Source organism: Pongo abelii, chromosome 21 (assembly GCF_028885655.2).
Source record: "Pongo abelii isolate AG06213 chromosome 21, NHGRI_mPonAbe1-v2.0_pri, whole genome shotgun sequence".
NCBI lineage: Eukaryota > Metazoa > Chordata > Mammalia > Primates > Hominidae > Pongo > Pongo abelii.
The window spans coordinates 35,249,379-35,263,563 of record NC_072006.2 but is presented as its reverse complement, the minus strand read 5'-3'; the positions used below and the strand labels follow the sequence as shown (position 1 = coordinate 35,263,563).

The window sequence follows — 14,185 nt, the reverse complement described above, 5'->3', positions numbered from 1 at the left end:
TTCTAAGGTTAAAGTAAATTAAAGTGGAAACCAGGCCTGGAGAATCCATGAAAAGACAAGGCCTCTTAAGTGATAAAACCTGTATTATTCCTACAGAGTCTCCCCTAATGTCAGCAACTGTCCCGGTGTCTCAACCTGCCTTTACCACCTTGATTTAGCCGTCATGAAAGATCAGCCAACCCTATGTTATTGTATTTTTATTTCCATCTCTACTTTTTGTTACAACAAAGGTCCTACTTCATTGAATTTTCCCTTGCTTTTAAAAAAAAGGAAGGTCTTTAACTTGTTCTGAAGAAACCTCTTGTGAATTTCAAAAGGGCTCTGTATCTGTTGCATGTGGGGAAGGGCCACACACATCCACATTCCCTTTGTTCCAGGGCACTGGATTTTCAAAGACTGAGTTCATGCTGTCTTCAGCCTTTGAATAAAGCTCACATGGACAACTATGAAGTTTAAAAGCATAGGTTGAGTTTGGGGTATAGTCATGAGAATAGAAAGGAAAGAGCAGAAGTACAGCTCATTGCAGAGGACAAGCACCATGATATTCAGAACATTTGATGTGGAGTGACATGGGGTAAGAGTGAGCTGGGGTTTATTCTGGGAAATCACCCAGCCCTGAAAAAGCTATTTATATTCTTTTGTTCACTTTCCTTATCTGTAACACAGAAACCATTATGCCAGGTTTCCTAGCTACCTTAGTTGTTGTGAAGCAGCATATTATAAATATCATAAAAGGTTATCCAGTGCTAGGTGCCATGGTGCACAGCTGTAGTCCCAGCTACTTGGGAGGCAGAGTCAGGAGGATCACTTAAGCCCAAGAGTTCAAGGCTGTACTGCACTATGTTCACACCTGTGAATAGCCACTGCACTCCAACCTGAGCAACATAGTGCCCCTTAAATATGTGCATATATATACATATATATGTATATGTATATATATACTCTGTTTTAAATTTACTCTGTTTTAAATATTTTGATGCAGAAGTAAGATGTTTTGATACAGAAAGCCAGCAGGTTGCTGAATTACAAGACTGAAGCTGAGGAAACTGTATTTATCAATAGAGATGCACGGCTCATTCTTATAGAGGGAAGATACAAAGTAACTCCATTAAGTCAAGAATTTTTATATGTTTTATTTACTGCAATATCCTCAGTACATAGACAGCAGTTGACACATAGTATTAATCATAGTATCTAATGTTCAATAGATATCTGCTGAATGAACTGAAAAATTAATAATGTTGAGCAATAACAGGTAATCACTATAAAATAACATTCTGAGGAGACTAAAATTTGAAGAATGCCTACAAGAGAGGGAGATGCAAAAGGAAAACACATCCTAAAAAATCAAAGGAAATTATCCTTAAGAGAAAAAAGAAACATCAGTATGATCAAAGACTGCAAGAGATAGAAGACAAAACTGCATAAAGTAAAACAAAATGCTGAACTCTTGAAATGTAAAAATCCAAAAATCCTGTTGCCTGGTTTTTTTGTTTTTTTTTTTTTTTTTTTTTTTTTTTAGATAAGAGTTTCACTCTTGTTGCCCAGGCTGAAGTGCAATGGCACGATCTCGGCTCACTGCAACCTCCACCTCCTGGGTTCAAGTGATTCTCCTGCTTCAGCCTCCCAAGTAGCTGGGATTACAGGCACCCACCACCATGCCAAGCTAATTTTTTGTATTTTTAGTAGAGACGGGTTTCATCATGTTGGCCAGGCTGATCTCGAACTCCTGACATCAGGTGATCCACCCATCTTGGCCTCCCAAAGTGCTGGGATTACAGGCATGAGCCACTGCGCTCGGCCGTATTTTTTTTTTTTCACTTATTTAGAAGGCTGATTTATTATCACCTCCTGCCAGTCATGGGAATGAGACAGAATCACCTTGAGAGTATCTACAGGGAGAATCTGGAGTCCAAATCCCTTCTTAATCAAGAAATGCTCTTTAATCAACTCCCTATATATAGGGAGGTTGATGTTGGGACAAGAGGGGCTGAATAACTTGAGGTTCTAGTCTTGGATATGGAATGGGGGCAAGCGTGTAGAATCTCTTTGACTTTCCCCAGGGCTTCCATCAATATTCCAAAAGACTAGAAATTCATGGATAGCAGCTTTTCCCTTCTCTCCCTTTCACACTTCAGTGACTTCTGTCTTCATCTTAAGACACTAATATACACCCAATTTTCTTTCCTTTCGTTTTGCGGGAATGCTATTCATTCAAAAATGCTGCGATGAAAGAGCAAACTTGCAAGGACATCTGCTACAATAATTAAAGAGAAATAGATGCCTATAATTAAAAACATTGCTGCTTGTCTCTGAAATTATTTGAACACTGTATACATTATAATGTGCATAATCAGTTTCCATCTGATATCCCAGACATCTAATCCTGGAAACAATGTCTAATATCTCTACCACAAAGCAATAGAATTAGAGCTGGAAGGGGCAGGTAAGCAATAGTGTGGACCTTTCTCAGCAGCAGTCAACTTGGGGTGCTCACAACCAGTGCAAAACCAGCTGTGGTGGCTAAGGATTGCCTATGTCACCTCTCCCCCAACTCTAGGCAATGCAGCTTAGGGATAGACTCCTTCCACTTGGGGGAAGAAGAGGGAAGAGTACAGAGGGCTTTGCCTTGCAACTTGGGTACCAGCTCAGCCACAGTAAAGTATCAAAAGTAACCCAGCACAGTGCCAGCTGTAGTGGCCACTGGACTTGCCCTTCCCCCAACTCCAAGCAGCCCGGCACAGAGAGAGAGAGAGAGAGACTCCTTTTGTTTGGGAGTACATGAGGGAAGAGAAGAAGAAACTCTGCCTGGTAACCCAGGGAATTTGGCCAAATTTTAACCCCAGCCCACTAAGGTGGTTCCTCTAGGGCTCAGCGAGAGTTGCAGTGTTTCTGAGCTTAGGGCACCCTCTAGTGCTGATATAGCTTCAATAACCACAGGCTCAAATCACAACACTCAATCTCCTTCAAATACCTGAAAAGCCTTCCCAAGAAGGATGGGTGCAAACAAGCCCAGATTATGAAGGCTACAATATATATCTAACCCTTCAATGCCCAGACATCAACAACCATCTTCAAGAGTTAAGAACATCCAGGGAAATATGACCTCATCAAATGAACTAAATAAGGCATCAGTGACCAATCTGAGAATGATGGAGACATGTGACTTTTTAGACTAATAATTCAAAATAGCTGTCTTGATGAAGCTTAACAAACTTCAAGACAACACAGAGAAAGAATTCAGAATTACATCAGAGAAGTTTCGCAAAGAAATTGAAGTAATTTCTAAAAAATCAAGCAGAAATTCTGGCACTGAAAACTTTGATTGTCAAAGTGAAAAATGCATAAGAGTCTTTCAACAGCAGAATTGATCAAGCAGAAGAAGGAACTGGTGAGAACTGAAGACAGGCTATCCGAAAATACACAAAGCCAAAAAAAGAATTAAAAAAGAATAAAGTATGCCTACAAAATGTAGAAAATAGCCTCAAAAGGGTAAATCCAAGAGTTATTGGTCTTAAAGAGGATATAGAGGGAGAGAACAGGGTAAATAGAGAGATCTTTTCCTCAGCACATGGAACATTTTGAGAGATCAGGGTAGAAAGATCAGAGAAATAATAACAAACAACCTTCCAAACCTCAAGAAAGATATAAACATCCAGGTACAAGAAGGTCATAAAACACCAAGCAGATTCAACACAAATAAGACTACCTCAAGGCTTATAATAATCAAACTTTCAAAGATCAAAGATAAAGAAAGGATCCTAAAAGCGCCAAGAGAAAAGAGGCAAATAACGTATAAAGGAACTCCAATACATCTAGGAGCAGACTTTTCAACAGCAACTTTACAGGACAGGAGGGAGTGGGAAAACATATGAAAACTGCTGAAGGAAAACCAACCTTCAATCTAGAATATTATCTCCAGCAAAATTATCCTCTAAACATGAAGGCAAAATAGTCTCCCAGACAAACAAAAGCTGAGGAATTTCATCAATACCAGATCTGTCTTACAAGAAATGCCCATGGGAGTTCTCCAACCTGAAATAAAAGGACATTAATGAACAACAAGAAATCATCTGAAGGTATAAACTCACTGGTGATAGTAAGTACACAGACAAATACAAATACTCTAACTCTGTAATTGTGGCATATGAACCGCTCATATCTTTAGTAGAAAGACTAAAAGACAAACCAATCAAAAATAATAATGACAACAACTTTTTAAGAGATAGTATAAAAAGATATAGAGACAATAAAAATCAAAAAGCAGAGAGGATGAAGTTAAAGTGTAGAGTGGTTTGGTTGTCTCTGCTTGTTAGTCTGTTTTTCTTTTCTTTTTAATCAGAATTAAGTTGTTATCAGTTTAAAATAAGTGGTTATAAGATGTTATTTGCAAGCTTCATGGTAACTACAAAACAAAAACCTGTAACAAATATGCAAGAAATTAAAACATACTACCACACAAAGTCAACTTAACACAAAGAAAGATGGAAGGGAGGGAGGGAGGGAGGGAGCAGGGAAGGGAAGGAAGGGAGGGAAGGGAGGGAAGGAGGGAAGGAGTGAGGGAGGGAGGGAAGGAGTGAGGGAGGGAGGGAAGGAGTGAGGGAAGGAGGGAAGGAGTGAGGAGAAAAGGAGAGAGAGAGGAGAAAAGGAGGGAGAGAGGAGGGAGGGAGGAAAGGGAGGGAAGGGAGGGAAGGAGGGAAGGAAGGAGGGAGGGAGGGAAGGAAGGAAGGAAAGAAGGAAGGAAGGAAGGAAGGAAAAAGAGGACTGATGAAGCAACGAGAAGATAAATTTTTAAATGGCAGTTGTAAGTCCTTACCTATTAATAAGAACATTGAATGTAAATGGACTAAAGTCTTCAATCAAAAGACATAGAGTGGTTGAATGGATAAAAGAGCAAGACCCAACTACATGCTGCCTATAAGAAACTCACTTCACCTATAAAGAAACTCATAGACTGAGTATAAAGGAATGAAAAAAGAAATTCTATGCAAATAGAAACCAAAAAAGAAAAGTAATTATACTTAGATAAAAATGGCTTTCAAGACAAAACTGTAAAAAGAGATGAAGTTCATGGTATAATAAAAGAGTCAATTTTTGCAAGAGGGTATAACAATTATAAATATATATGCACCCAACACTAGGGAACACAGATATATAAAGCAAAAATTATTAGTTCTAAAGAGAGAGGTAGACCCCAAAACAATAATAGTTAGGGACACTAACACCCCACTTTCAGCATTGGAGAGATCATCAAGACAGAAAATCCACAAAGAAATATCAGACTTAGTCTGCACTATAAACCAAATGGACCTAACAGACATTTATAGAACATTTCATCCCACAGCCACAGAATACACATTATTTTCCTCACCATATGAACATTCTCAAAGATAAACCACTTGTTAGGCCACAAAACAGGTCTCAAAAGAATCCAAATAATTAAAATCATATCAAGTATCTTTTATGACCACAGTGGAATAAAAGTAGAAATCAATAACAAGAGGAAATTTGAACACTATACAAACACATGGAAATTAAAAAACATAATCCTGAATGACCAGTGGGTCATTGAAGAAATTAAGACAGAAATTTTAAAATTTCTTGAAACAAATGAAAATGGAAATGCAACATTCCAAAACCTATGGGATACAGCAAAAGCAGTACTAAGAGGGAATTTTATAGCAATAAATGTGTATGTCAAAAAAGTAGAAAAAATGATCAATAAAGCAGTCTCAGTATCAAAAATTATGCCATACGTTATTCCCTTCCCCAATATAGAAATTATTTAGAAATCAATAACAAAAAGTTCAAGAAAATGTATATTATGAAAAAAATCATGCAAGAATTTCAAAATGTTTTGCACCAAAATAAACTAATACTAACTGGTTATAAAATGTTTGAACAAGATCTAGTTTGAGACACTAAAAAAGGTAAGACACCAGTCTGAAAAGAGCCCCTATCAGAGCAACATGAATTCTGCTAAAATTGAAGCAAGAACAAACATCAAATGTACAGTGAAGCTTGGGTAGAAGAATGATGAAATCATTGATGCTTTACAAAAAGTCTATGGGACGATGCCCCAAGGAAGTCAGCAGTTTGCAAATGGATAACTCATTTTAATAAGGGATGAGATAATATTGAAGATGAAGCCACCAGCAGCAGACCATCCACATCAGTTTGGGAGGAAAAAATTAATCTTGTTCATGCCCCACTTGAAAAGGACTGATAATTAACAGTAAAAACAATTGTCAACATCATAGACTTTTCAGTTGGTTCAGTTAATGGAAATCTGACTAAAAAATTAAAGAAGAACAAACTTTCCACTTGATGGGTGCCAAAACCATTGTGCCAAAATCAGCTACAAACAAGAGCACAGCTTTCAATGAAACTTTAAACAAGTGGCATCAAGATCCTGAAGCATTTATTCAAAGCACTGTAACAAAAGTTGGAATATGGCTTTACCAGTATGACCCTGAAGACAAAGCAAAATCAAAGCAAAGAGATGGAAGTGATCCAGTCCAAGCAAAAGCTGGCCAGTTAAGAGCAAAAGTCACGTCAACAATTTTTGGGGGTGCACAAGGCATTTTGCTGGTTGACTTTCTGAAGGGCCAAAGAACAATAACATCTGCTTATTATGAGAGTGTTTTGAGAAAGTTAGCCAAAGCTTTAGCTGAAAAATACCCAGGAAAACTTCACCAGAGAGTCCTTCTCCAACATGACAATGCTCCTACTCATTCCTCTCATCAAACAAGGGCAATTTTTCAAGCGTTTTGATGGAAAGTCATTAGGCATCCACATTGCCATCCTGATATGGCTCCTTTTGACTTCTTTTCATCTCCTAATCTTAAAAAAAAATCTTTAAAGGACACCAATTTTTCTTCAGTTAATAATGTAAAAGAACACCGATGTGGTTAAATTCCCACGAAGCTCAGTCCTTCAGGGATAGACTAAGTGGCTGGTACCATTGCTTACAAAAGTGTCTTGAATTTGATGGAGCTTATGTTGAAAAATAAAGTTCATATCTTTATATTTTTATATCTTAATGTCATCTTCCACAAACTTTCTGAAGTTCCCTCATAACTAAAATGTCCCCACATGCTCAGATAAGAAACACATTTCTCAACCAATGTTTCTCAGATATTAAAGTACATACAAATCCCCTGAGGGTCTTCCTAATATGCAGATTTTGATTGACTCATTCTGAGATGAATTGAAATCCTGCATTTCTGACAAGCTCTCCGGAAGTGTTGATGCTTCTGGTCTTTCTACCACACTGTGAATAGCAAGGTTCAAACATTCATATGTCAGAAAAGATGACACAGTGAAAATTGAAGTGTTTATTTTTAAGTGAATTATTATGATAATGAAACACTACAAATAAAAACTTATGAAGTCCACCTAAAGCTGCATATAAAGGGAAAATTAGAGTCTTACCCACTTGGTTATACTGAAGAAAAGCTGAAAATGTATGAGATAACAACACAAATAATAAGTTAGAAAACAATAACAGAATAAAATGAAATTTTATTCAAAGAATGAAATTTTATTCAAAGAAGTTCAAAGAAAGGAAGATAAAGCTGAGAGGAGAAAATAATTAAATATTTTTTAATTTTCATAATATTTAAAATAAAATATAATTAAATAAAAATCAAACATAGAATCAACAAAACCAAGAGCTGATTTTGAAAAGACCAATTAATTAATTCACTATAGGAATAACAAAGAAAACATTGAAAACACATTATCCATATGAAGAATAAAACACGTAGCCATCACTACAAACTCTATAGATAGTAAAGAGATCAAAGGACATATTGTGAGTGACTTTATGCCAAAAATCAACTTTAGAAGAAATAAACATTACTTGATGTGACCCAAGAAGGAATTGAAAATTTGACAGTTCTAAATTGTTAGGGAAATTAAATCTTTAAACTCAGTTGAGTTTTTCTGCTACATTCCAATGTCTGATCCCTAGCTCTACAGGTTTCAACACACAGTTGTAGAGGCAGCAGAAAAATATCCTTGCTCTTATATTATAGCTACCGTGGTGTGTTCTTGAAGTCCAGCATGTCTAATCATGGGATCCTGTTACCCTACTTTCCTGATTATGAAAGAACTAGCAGATTCTCTGCTGGGTCAGTTTGCTGGGATGTTCTGGAAGTCATTCTGGAAGACCAAGCCCACAGTCAGCTTCTGTAGAGAGTTTATAAGCACATAATTCTGAGTATTAAAAATATTTCTGTTGAAAATAGCTAGTGTTTTTCATTTCCCAACTGATACACATAAATGCAACACCTTGCACATGTGAATAATTTGTCTTTTTACAAAATTATGCTACACTGTTGATAGATTCATTCCATATATACATGCAACATACTTAATTTTTCATAACTTTCCAATTCTTATTAACTCAACTTTTTGTTCCATAATAACTGTGCTTCTCTTTGTAACAGTAGTTTCCATATTCTTATTGCTTTGGGACTAGCAAGACACAATGAGGTGAATAATGTTATTTCAATGCATCTTAAGACACCAGAAACCAATTAATATGTGATATTCAGGATTAACTGATTCCAAAGGGCTGTTAATTCCATCTCTTGATATTGACAAGTAGTAAGTAAATATGCCTAAGCTTGATTATTTTTGTTCATAGAAGTAAAATATACATTTCATAAAGTGAAAGTTCATAAGAAGATTTGCTTTTATTGTTTTAAAAAATAATAGTTTAATTTAAACAAAACCGAGGAGTCATTGGATACTATAGTAGCTAATGAAATCCTAAGAAGACATGAATTTCAGGAAGGCAAGGAACCAGGGAAACTCTTGAAACTTGAACAATTGATAATATTCAGAGCCAATGAGCTTCAATATCTGAGTTTCTTAGGAAATGTCCCAAATTAGCAGGGGAAAGCATCTGATTGGTAGGCTTGGTTCTACTGTTATACCTGGATCAATCAACTATGACCAAGGAATCTGAGCAGTACACTATAAAAATTGCTGCTTTTAATTATTTCAACCTTTGTGGAAGATAGTGTGGCAATCCCTCAAAAACCTAAAGTCAGAAATACCATTTGACCTAGCAATCCTATTACTGGGTATACGCCCAAAGGAATATAAATGGTTCTGTTATAAAGACACATGCATGCATATGTTCATTGCAGCACTATTCACAATAACAAAGACATAGAATCAACCCAAATGCCCATCATTTGGCCGTTTGGATAAAGAATGGATAAAGAAAATGTGGTACATATATACCACAGAATACTATGCAGCCATAAAAAAGAATGAGATCGTGTCCTTTGCAGGGACATGGATGGAGTTGGAGGCCATTATCCTTAGCAAACTAAGGCAGAAACAGAAAACCAAATACTGCATGCTCTCACTTATAGGTGGGAGCTAAATTATGAGAACACATGGACACACAGAGGGGAACAACACACATTGGAGCTTACTGGAGAGTGGAAGGTGGGAGGAGTGAGAGGATCAGGAAAAATAACTAATGGACACTAGGCTTAATAGCTGGGTGAAGAAATAATCTATACAACCAATCCCCATGACACACATTTACTTATGTAACAAACCAGCACATCCTGCACATATACCCACGAAGTTAAAAAAGTTTTTTTTTAATTGCTACTTTAAAAGAATGTGGGAATCATTGTAAACTCAAAAGTTAAAGATATGCCAAGAGCTGTCTCCCACAAGCTTGTTTAACAAACGTACTGACTTTGTATGTTGATCCAATACCCATGCTGGCCACTGGACATACCAGTACAAAGAAGGCAGAATCTTCACTCTCCTCTAGCTCTTCTAATTCTCATGCACTAAGTGCCAACCTTAGCATAACTGGGCTGACAATCAATGAATCAAATATCTAACTCTTATCCTACTCCAGCGTTAAGAAAGAGACATGCGGTGGCTCACGCCTGTAACCCCAGCACTTTGGGAGGCCAAGGTGGGCGGATCACTTGAGGTCAGGAGTTTGAGACCAGCCTGGCCAACATGGTGAAACCCTGTCTCTACTAAAAATACAAAAGTTAGCTGGGCATGGTGGTGCATGTCTGTAGCCCCAGATACTCTACTCGGGAGGCTGAGGCAGGAGAATTGCCTGAACCTGGGAGGCGGAGGTTGCAGTTAGCCGAGATCACACCACTACACCCCAGCCTGGGTGACAGAGTGAGACTCCATCTCAAAAAAGCAAAAGAGAGACACGTGCAAAGGGCTTGCTCTTTCTTTCTTATCTTACCTATCTTATGTTTTCCTCCAGGATCAAGAGCAAGGAATTTGTTGCATAGAGGTGTTCAAGAAAGGGTGTTTTCAAACAGAGTCAGAAAAAACACAACTACTGCGAGCAGCATACAAACCTGCTTTGGCTGCACTTCACTGCTCATGGCATAAGGCCATGAAGAGGCCAATAAAGGCTGGAGCTCAGGAGCATCAACCCAGATCCAAGGCTTCCTCTCTGGCACCCAACCATGAAGCTCCTTTTTCCTGTCTTTGCCAGCCTCATGCTACAGTACCAGGTGAACACAGGTAATGTGGATTCCCAAGTTTAAGATGGGTAGATGAGAGGAACCAAGGATTTGGCTGCCCATGACAATGGAAACCCAAAGAGAGGTGGCTGAAAGATTAGCTGTTCAAAAAGATGGCTAAAGAGCTTACCTATTGTATCAGTCTTGCACTGATACATTCTCATAGGCCCCAACTGCCAGACTGTGTTCAGTGGGAATACCCAGGAAGCTACAGAGAAAGCAGGGTATTTTTTGTCTATTCAGAAACTATCCAAAATATAATGCTGCCTTCCTGCCCTGTATGTCTATCATGCTAAGACTAAGCCCAGGTCTACCTCCTTTTAGCTCTATTTCTATCTTAAATGCTTCCTTTTTTTTTTTTTTTTTTTAAGTCCTGGGGTACTTGTGCAGGATGTGCGGTTTGTTACGTAGGTAAATGTGTGTCATGGTTATTTGCTGCACCTACCAACCCATCGCCCAGGTATTAAGCCCAGGATGCATTAGCTACTTTTCCTGATGCTCTCCCTCCACCCAACAGGCCCCAGTGTGTGTTGTTCCCCTTCCTGTAAAACCACCTCTTGAAGCAAAGGTTCCTATCAGTTTGTGCTTGGTGTAGAAAGGAGGAAGTTATTCCCTCATGCTAAAAAAAAAAAAAAAAAAAAAAAAAAAACCCTTTCAAGATCCAGTAAACAGGCCTGTGTTCTCCATCTTGAATTCTTTCAGGTTTGCCAGAGCCTTTATCACTTCTCTCAGACTTTGTCTTCCTGAAAACCCCCAAACTACCATAAGGGCATCTAGGAATGCATTATAGCAAAAGGCCAAGCCAGGGGATTATCATTGTTTTTGGAAAAGAAAGGAGAAGCACTGAGATTGGTTTCAGAATACAAGAATCATCCAGCTATTTGAAAAAATTAGCAATGGGTTTTGGGGCAGGGAAAGTGGAAGTGTCAAAGATGCTTCTAATGTTTTTATCTTCTAATGTTTTTATCTTGGGATCCTAGGAAAAGGGTAGTACCATAAGCAAGTATGGCTGTGTCATCTTGGAAAGTCACTTAACCACTTTGAACTTCAATTTCACATGAGTATAATGGGGTTAATCAATGCAGCTGCTTCCAATATAAGAATTTTTCTGTTTTCCGTTTGATGAGAAAACAATGTGGAACTGTATGCAAATATGCTTTGAAAATTAGCAGATGCTACATAAATCTCTTGTAATTTATGGAAAATCACTGAGTTATTAAGATGAACAAGGGAGAAAAGCTTTCTTGATTCAGAAAAAAGAAAGATGAGACGTTAGGATGGAAAAGTCATTCAGCAGATAAAGATAAGATACTAAGCCAAGCAGGAAATTTAGAATTATAGATAACAATACAGAAGTTACCTTGGTGGATATGAGGTTAAGGCTAGGATAATGAATGAGACTTCTGAGAGATAGAGTGTCCAAAGAGGCTAGAAGAGATAGAACACCATGCTTCAGGAATCACAGATCTAGTGATTGTTGAGAAGAGAGAAGTCATGGGCTACTGAGTTTGGCGAAAAGATAAGACTCCTGAAAATTCTACTGATTCTCTTTTAAACTTCTTTCTTAAATTAGTTTTAGAATGGACTTGGCTCTCATTGGTATTTCCCAAGATTATGGAGATGGGATAGTGATGTCCGACAAGTACCTAAGATGCTAAGTTGAAGGTCTAAAATTCTATCCTAAAAGCAAATAATTACTCTATCCTCTATGTGCCCTTTGCTTCTTAAAGTTACTCAAGGAAGGCAGACTAAACAGGAAATTTATTTTGGATTCAAGAGGGGCATAGAGACTCTCTTGGCCTGCACATTTGCCTTCGTCAACATTCCTAAACACTGGGCTTAAAATGTAGTATGAGTAAACTCTCTCTTAGTCTATCCATCTCCCACTAGCAGTTTTAACATCATCTCTAGTTATTAACCTTGGCTCAATGGCTTTCTCTTTTTTTATACAGAATTTATTGGCTTGAGACGCTGTTTAATGGGTTTTGGGAGATGCAGGGATCACTGCAATGTGGATGAAAAAGAGATACAGAAATGCAAGATGAAAAAATGTTGTGTTGGACCAAAAGTGGTTAAATTGATTAAAAACTACCTGCAATATGGAATACCCAATGTACTTAATGAAGACGTCCAAGAAATGCTAAAACCTGCCAAGAATTCTAGTGCTGTTATACAAAGAAAACATATTTTATCTGTTCTCCCCCAAATCAAAAGCACTAGCTTTTTTGCTAATACCAACTTTGTCATCATTCCAAATGCCACCCCTATGAACTCTGCCACCATCAGCACCATGACCCCAGGACAGATCACATACACTGCTACTTCTACCAAGAGTAACACCAAAGAAAGCAGAGATTCTGCCACTGCCTCCCCACCACCAGCACCACCTCCACCAAACATACTGCCAACACCATCACTGGAGCTAGAGGAAGCAGAAGAGCAGTAATGTGGATCTTTCCCTTAAAACTCCAAGTTCCTCTCTATTTTTGCTATCTGTAAAATGACATAGAACTGTTTCCTCTGTCATCAGTCATTCAATAAACACTGTTTGAGCACCCACAGTTTATGTAATGTTATCATTCTCACAAGAGCCTCACAGAGGGGGTAGAGCTAGGGAGGGATGGAATTGTTTAAGTTTAGATGCCCAGGAGAAAGTAAGCCTCAGGAAGGTGACTACAGCATCGAGTTTGTCCCATGCATGGCCTAGATTAGGCCTCTGTAGCAAGCATTTATGTCTCTCATATGGTGTGTTTTTTCCTGGAGCAACAGTAAGGAAAGCATCAGGAGACGTATTTTCTTTTCTCATATATTTGGGAGGAAAGGCCCAAATGCAAAATAGAATATGTAGAAATCAGAAAAAGGTTAAATTAATTGTAATAATATGTTTTTGTTTCGTTTTGTTTTGAGACAGAGTCTCACTCAGTTGCCCAGGCTGGAGTGCAGTGGTATGATCTCAGCTCACTGCAACTCCACCTCCCGGGTTCAAGCAATTCTCCTGCCTCAGCCTCCTGAGTAACTGAGATTACAGGCGCACACCATCACACCCAGCTAATTTTTGTATTTTTAGTAGAGACGGGGTTTCACCATGTTGGTCAGGCTGGTCTCGAACTCCTGACCTTGTGATCCGCCCGCCTCGGTCTCCCAAAATGCTGGGATTACAGGCATAAGCCACCACACCCGACCAATAATATGTTTTATTGAATGCAATATATCCAAAACATGATTATGTTGACATGTAATCAATGTAAAAATTATTTATGAGAGAGTTTACCTTTTTTGGACTACATCTTTGAAATCTCGTATGTGTAATTACACATAGAGCACATTTCTATTCATACTAGCCACATCTCAAGTGCTCATAGTCATATATGAATAGAGGATTTCATAGCATATTGAACAGCACAAGGCTAGAGAGTTTTAGGGCACAAGTAATTATAGTGACTCTTAGGCAAAGGGGATGCTGCTAATCCAGAGGAGACAGGCATATTTCTGAGGGCTGTGGCATGTAATTTAAGAGTATAGAAATTCAGGTCTGATATGCCTGGACTAGCATCCTAGATTCTGGCACTTTTTAGCTATGTGGTCTTGAACAAATCATTTATCCACACATAAGCATCAGTTTATTTATTCATAAAACGGAGATGTGAACA

At 38.1% G+C, this 14,185-nt stretch overlaps 3 protein-coding genes across 4 annotated transcripts in view; 1 reads left to right on the top strand and 2 right to left on the bottom strand.

Annotated features, from left to right (window-relative positions):
• C21H20orf96 (chromosome 21 C20orf96 homolog) overlaps positions 1 to 14,185 on the bottom strand; it is a 120,622-nt gene that overhangs the window by 6,784 nt on the left and 99,653 nt on the right. The gene's annotated exons all lie outside the window — the stretch shown is intronic.
• Positions 1 to 14,185, bottom strand: part of DEFB128 (defensin beta 128) — a 50,541-nt gene that overhangs the window by 29,083 nt on the left and 7,273 nt on the right. The gene's annotated exons all lie outside the window — the stretch shown is intronic.
• DEFB129 (defensin beta 129) lies at positions 10,448 to 13,096 on the top strand. The gene is made up of 2 exons (XM_002830167.3): positions 10,448 to 10,536; positions 12,488 to 13,096. Exons 1-2 carry the CDS (start codon positions 10,479 to 10,481, stop codon positions 12,979 to 12,981), a joined length of 552 nt encoding a protein of 183 aa, XP_002830213.2. The 5' UTR covers positions 10,448 to 10,478; the 3' UTR covers positions 12,982 to 13,096.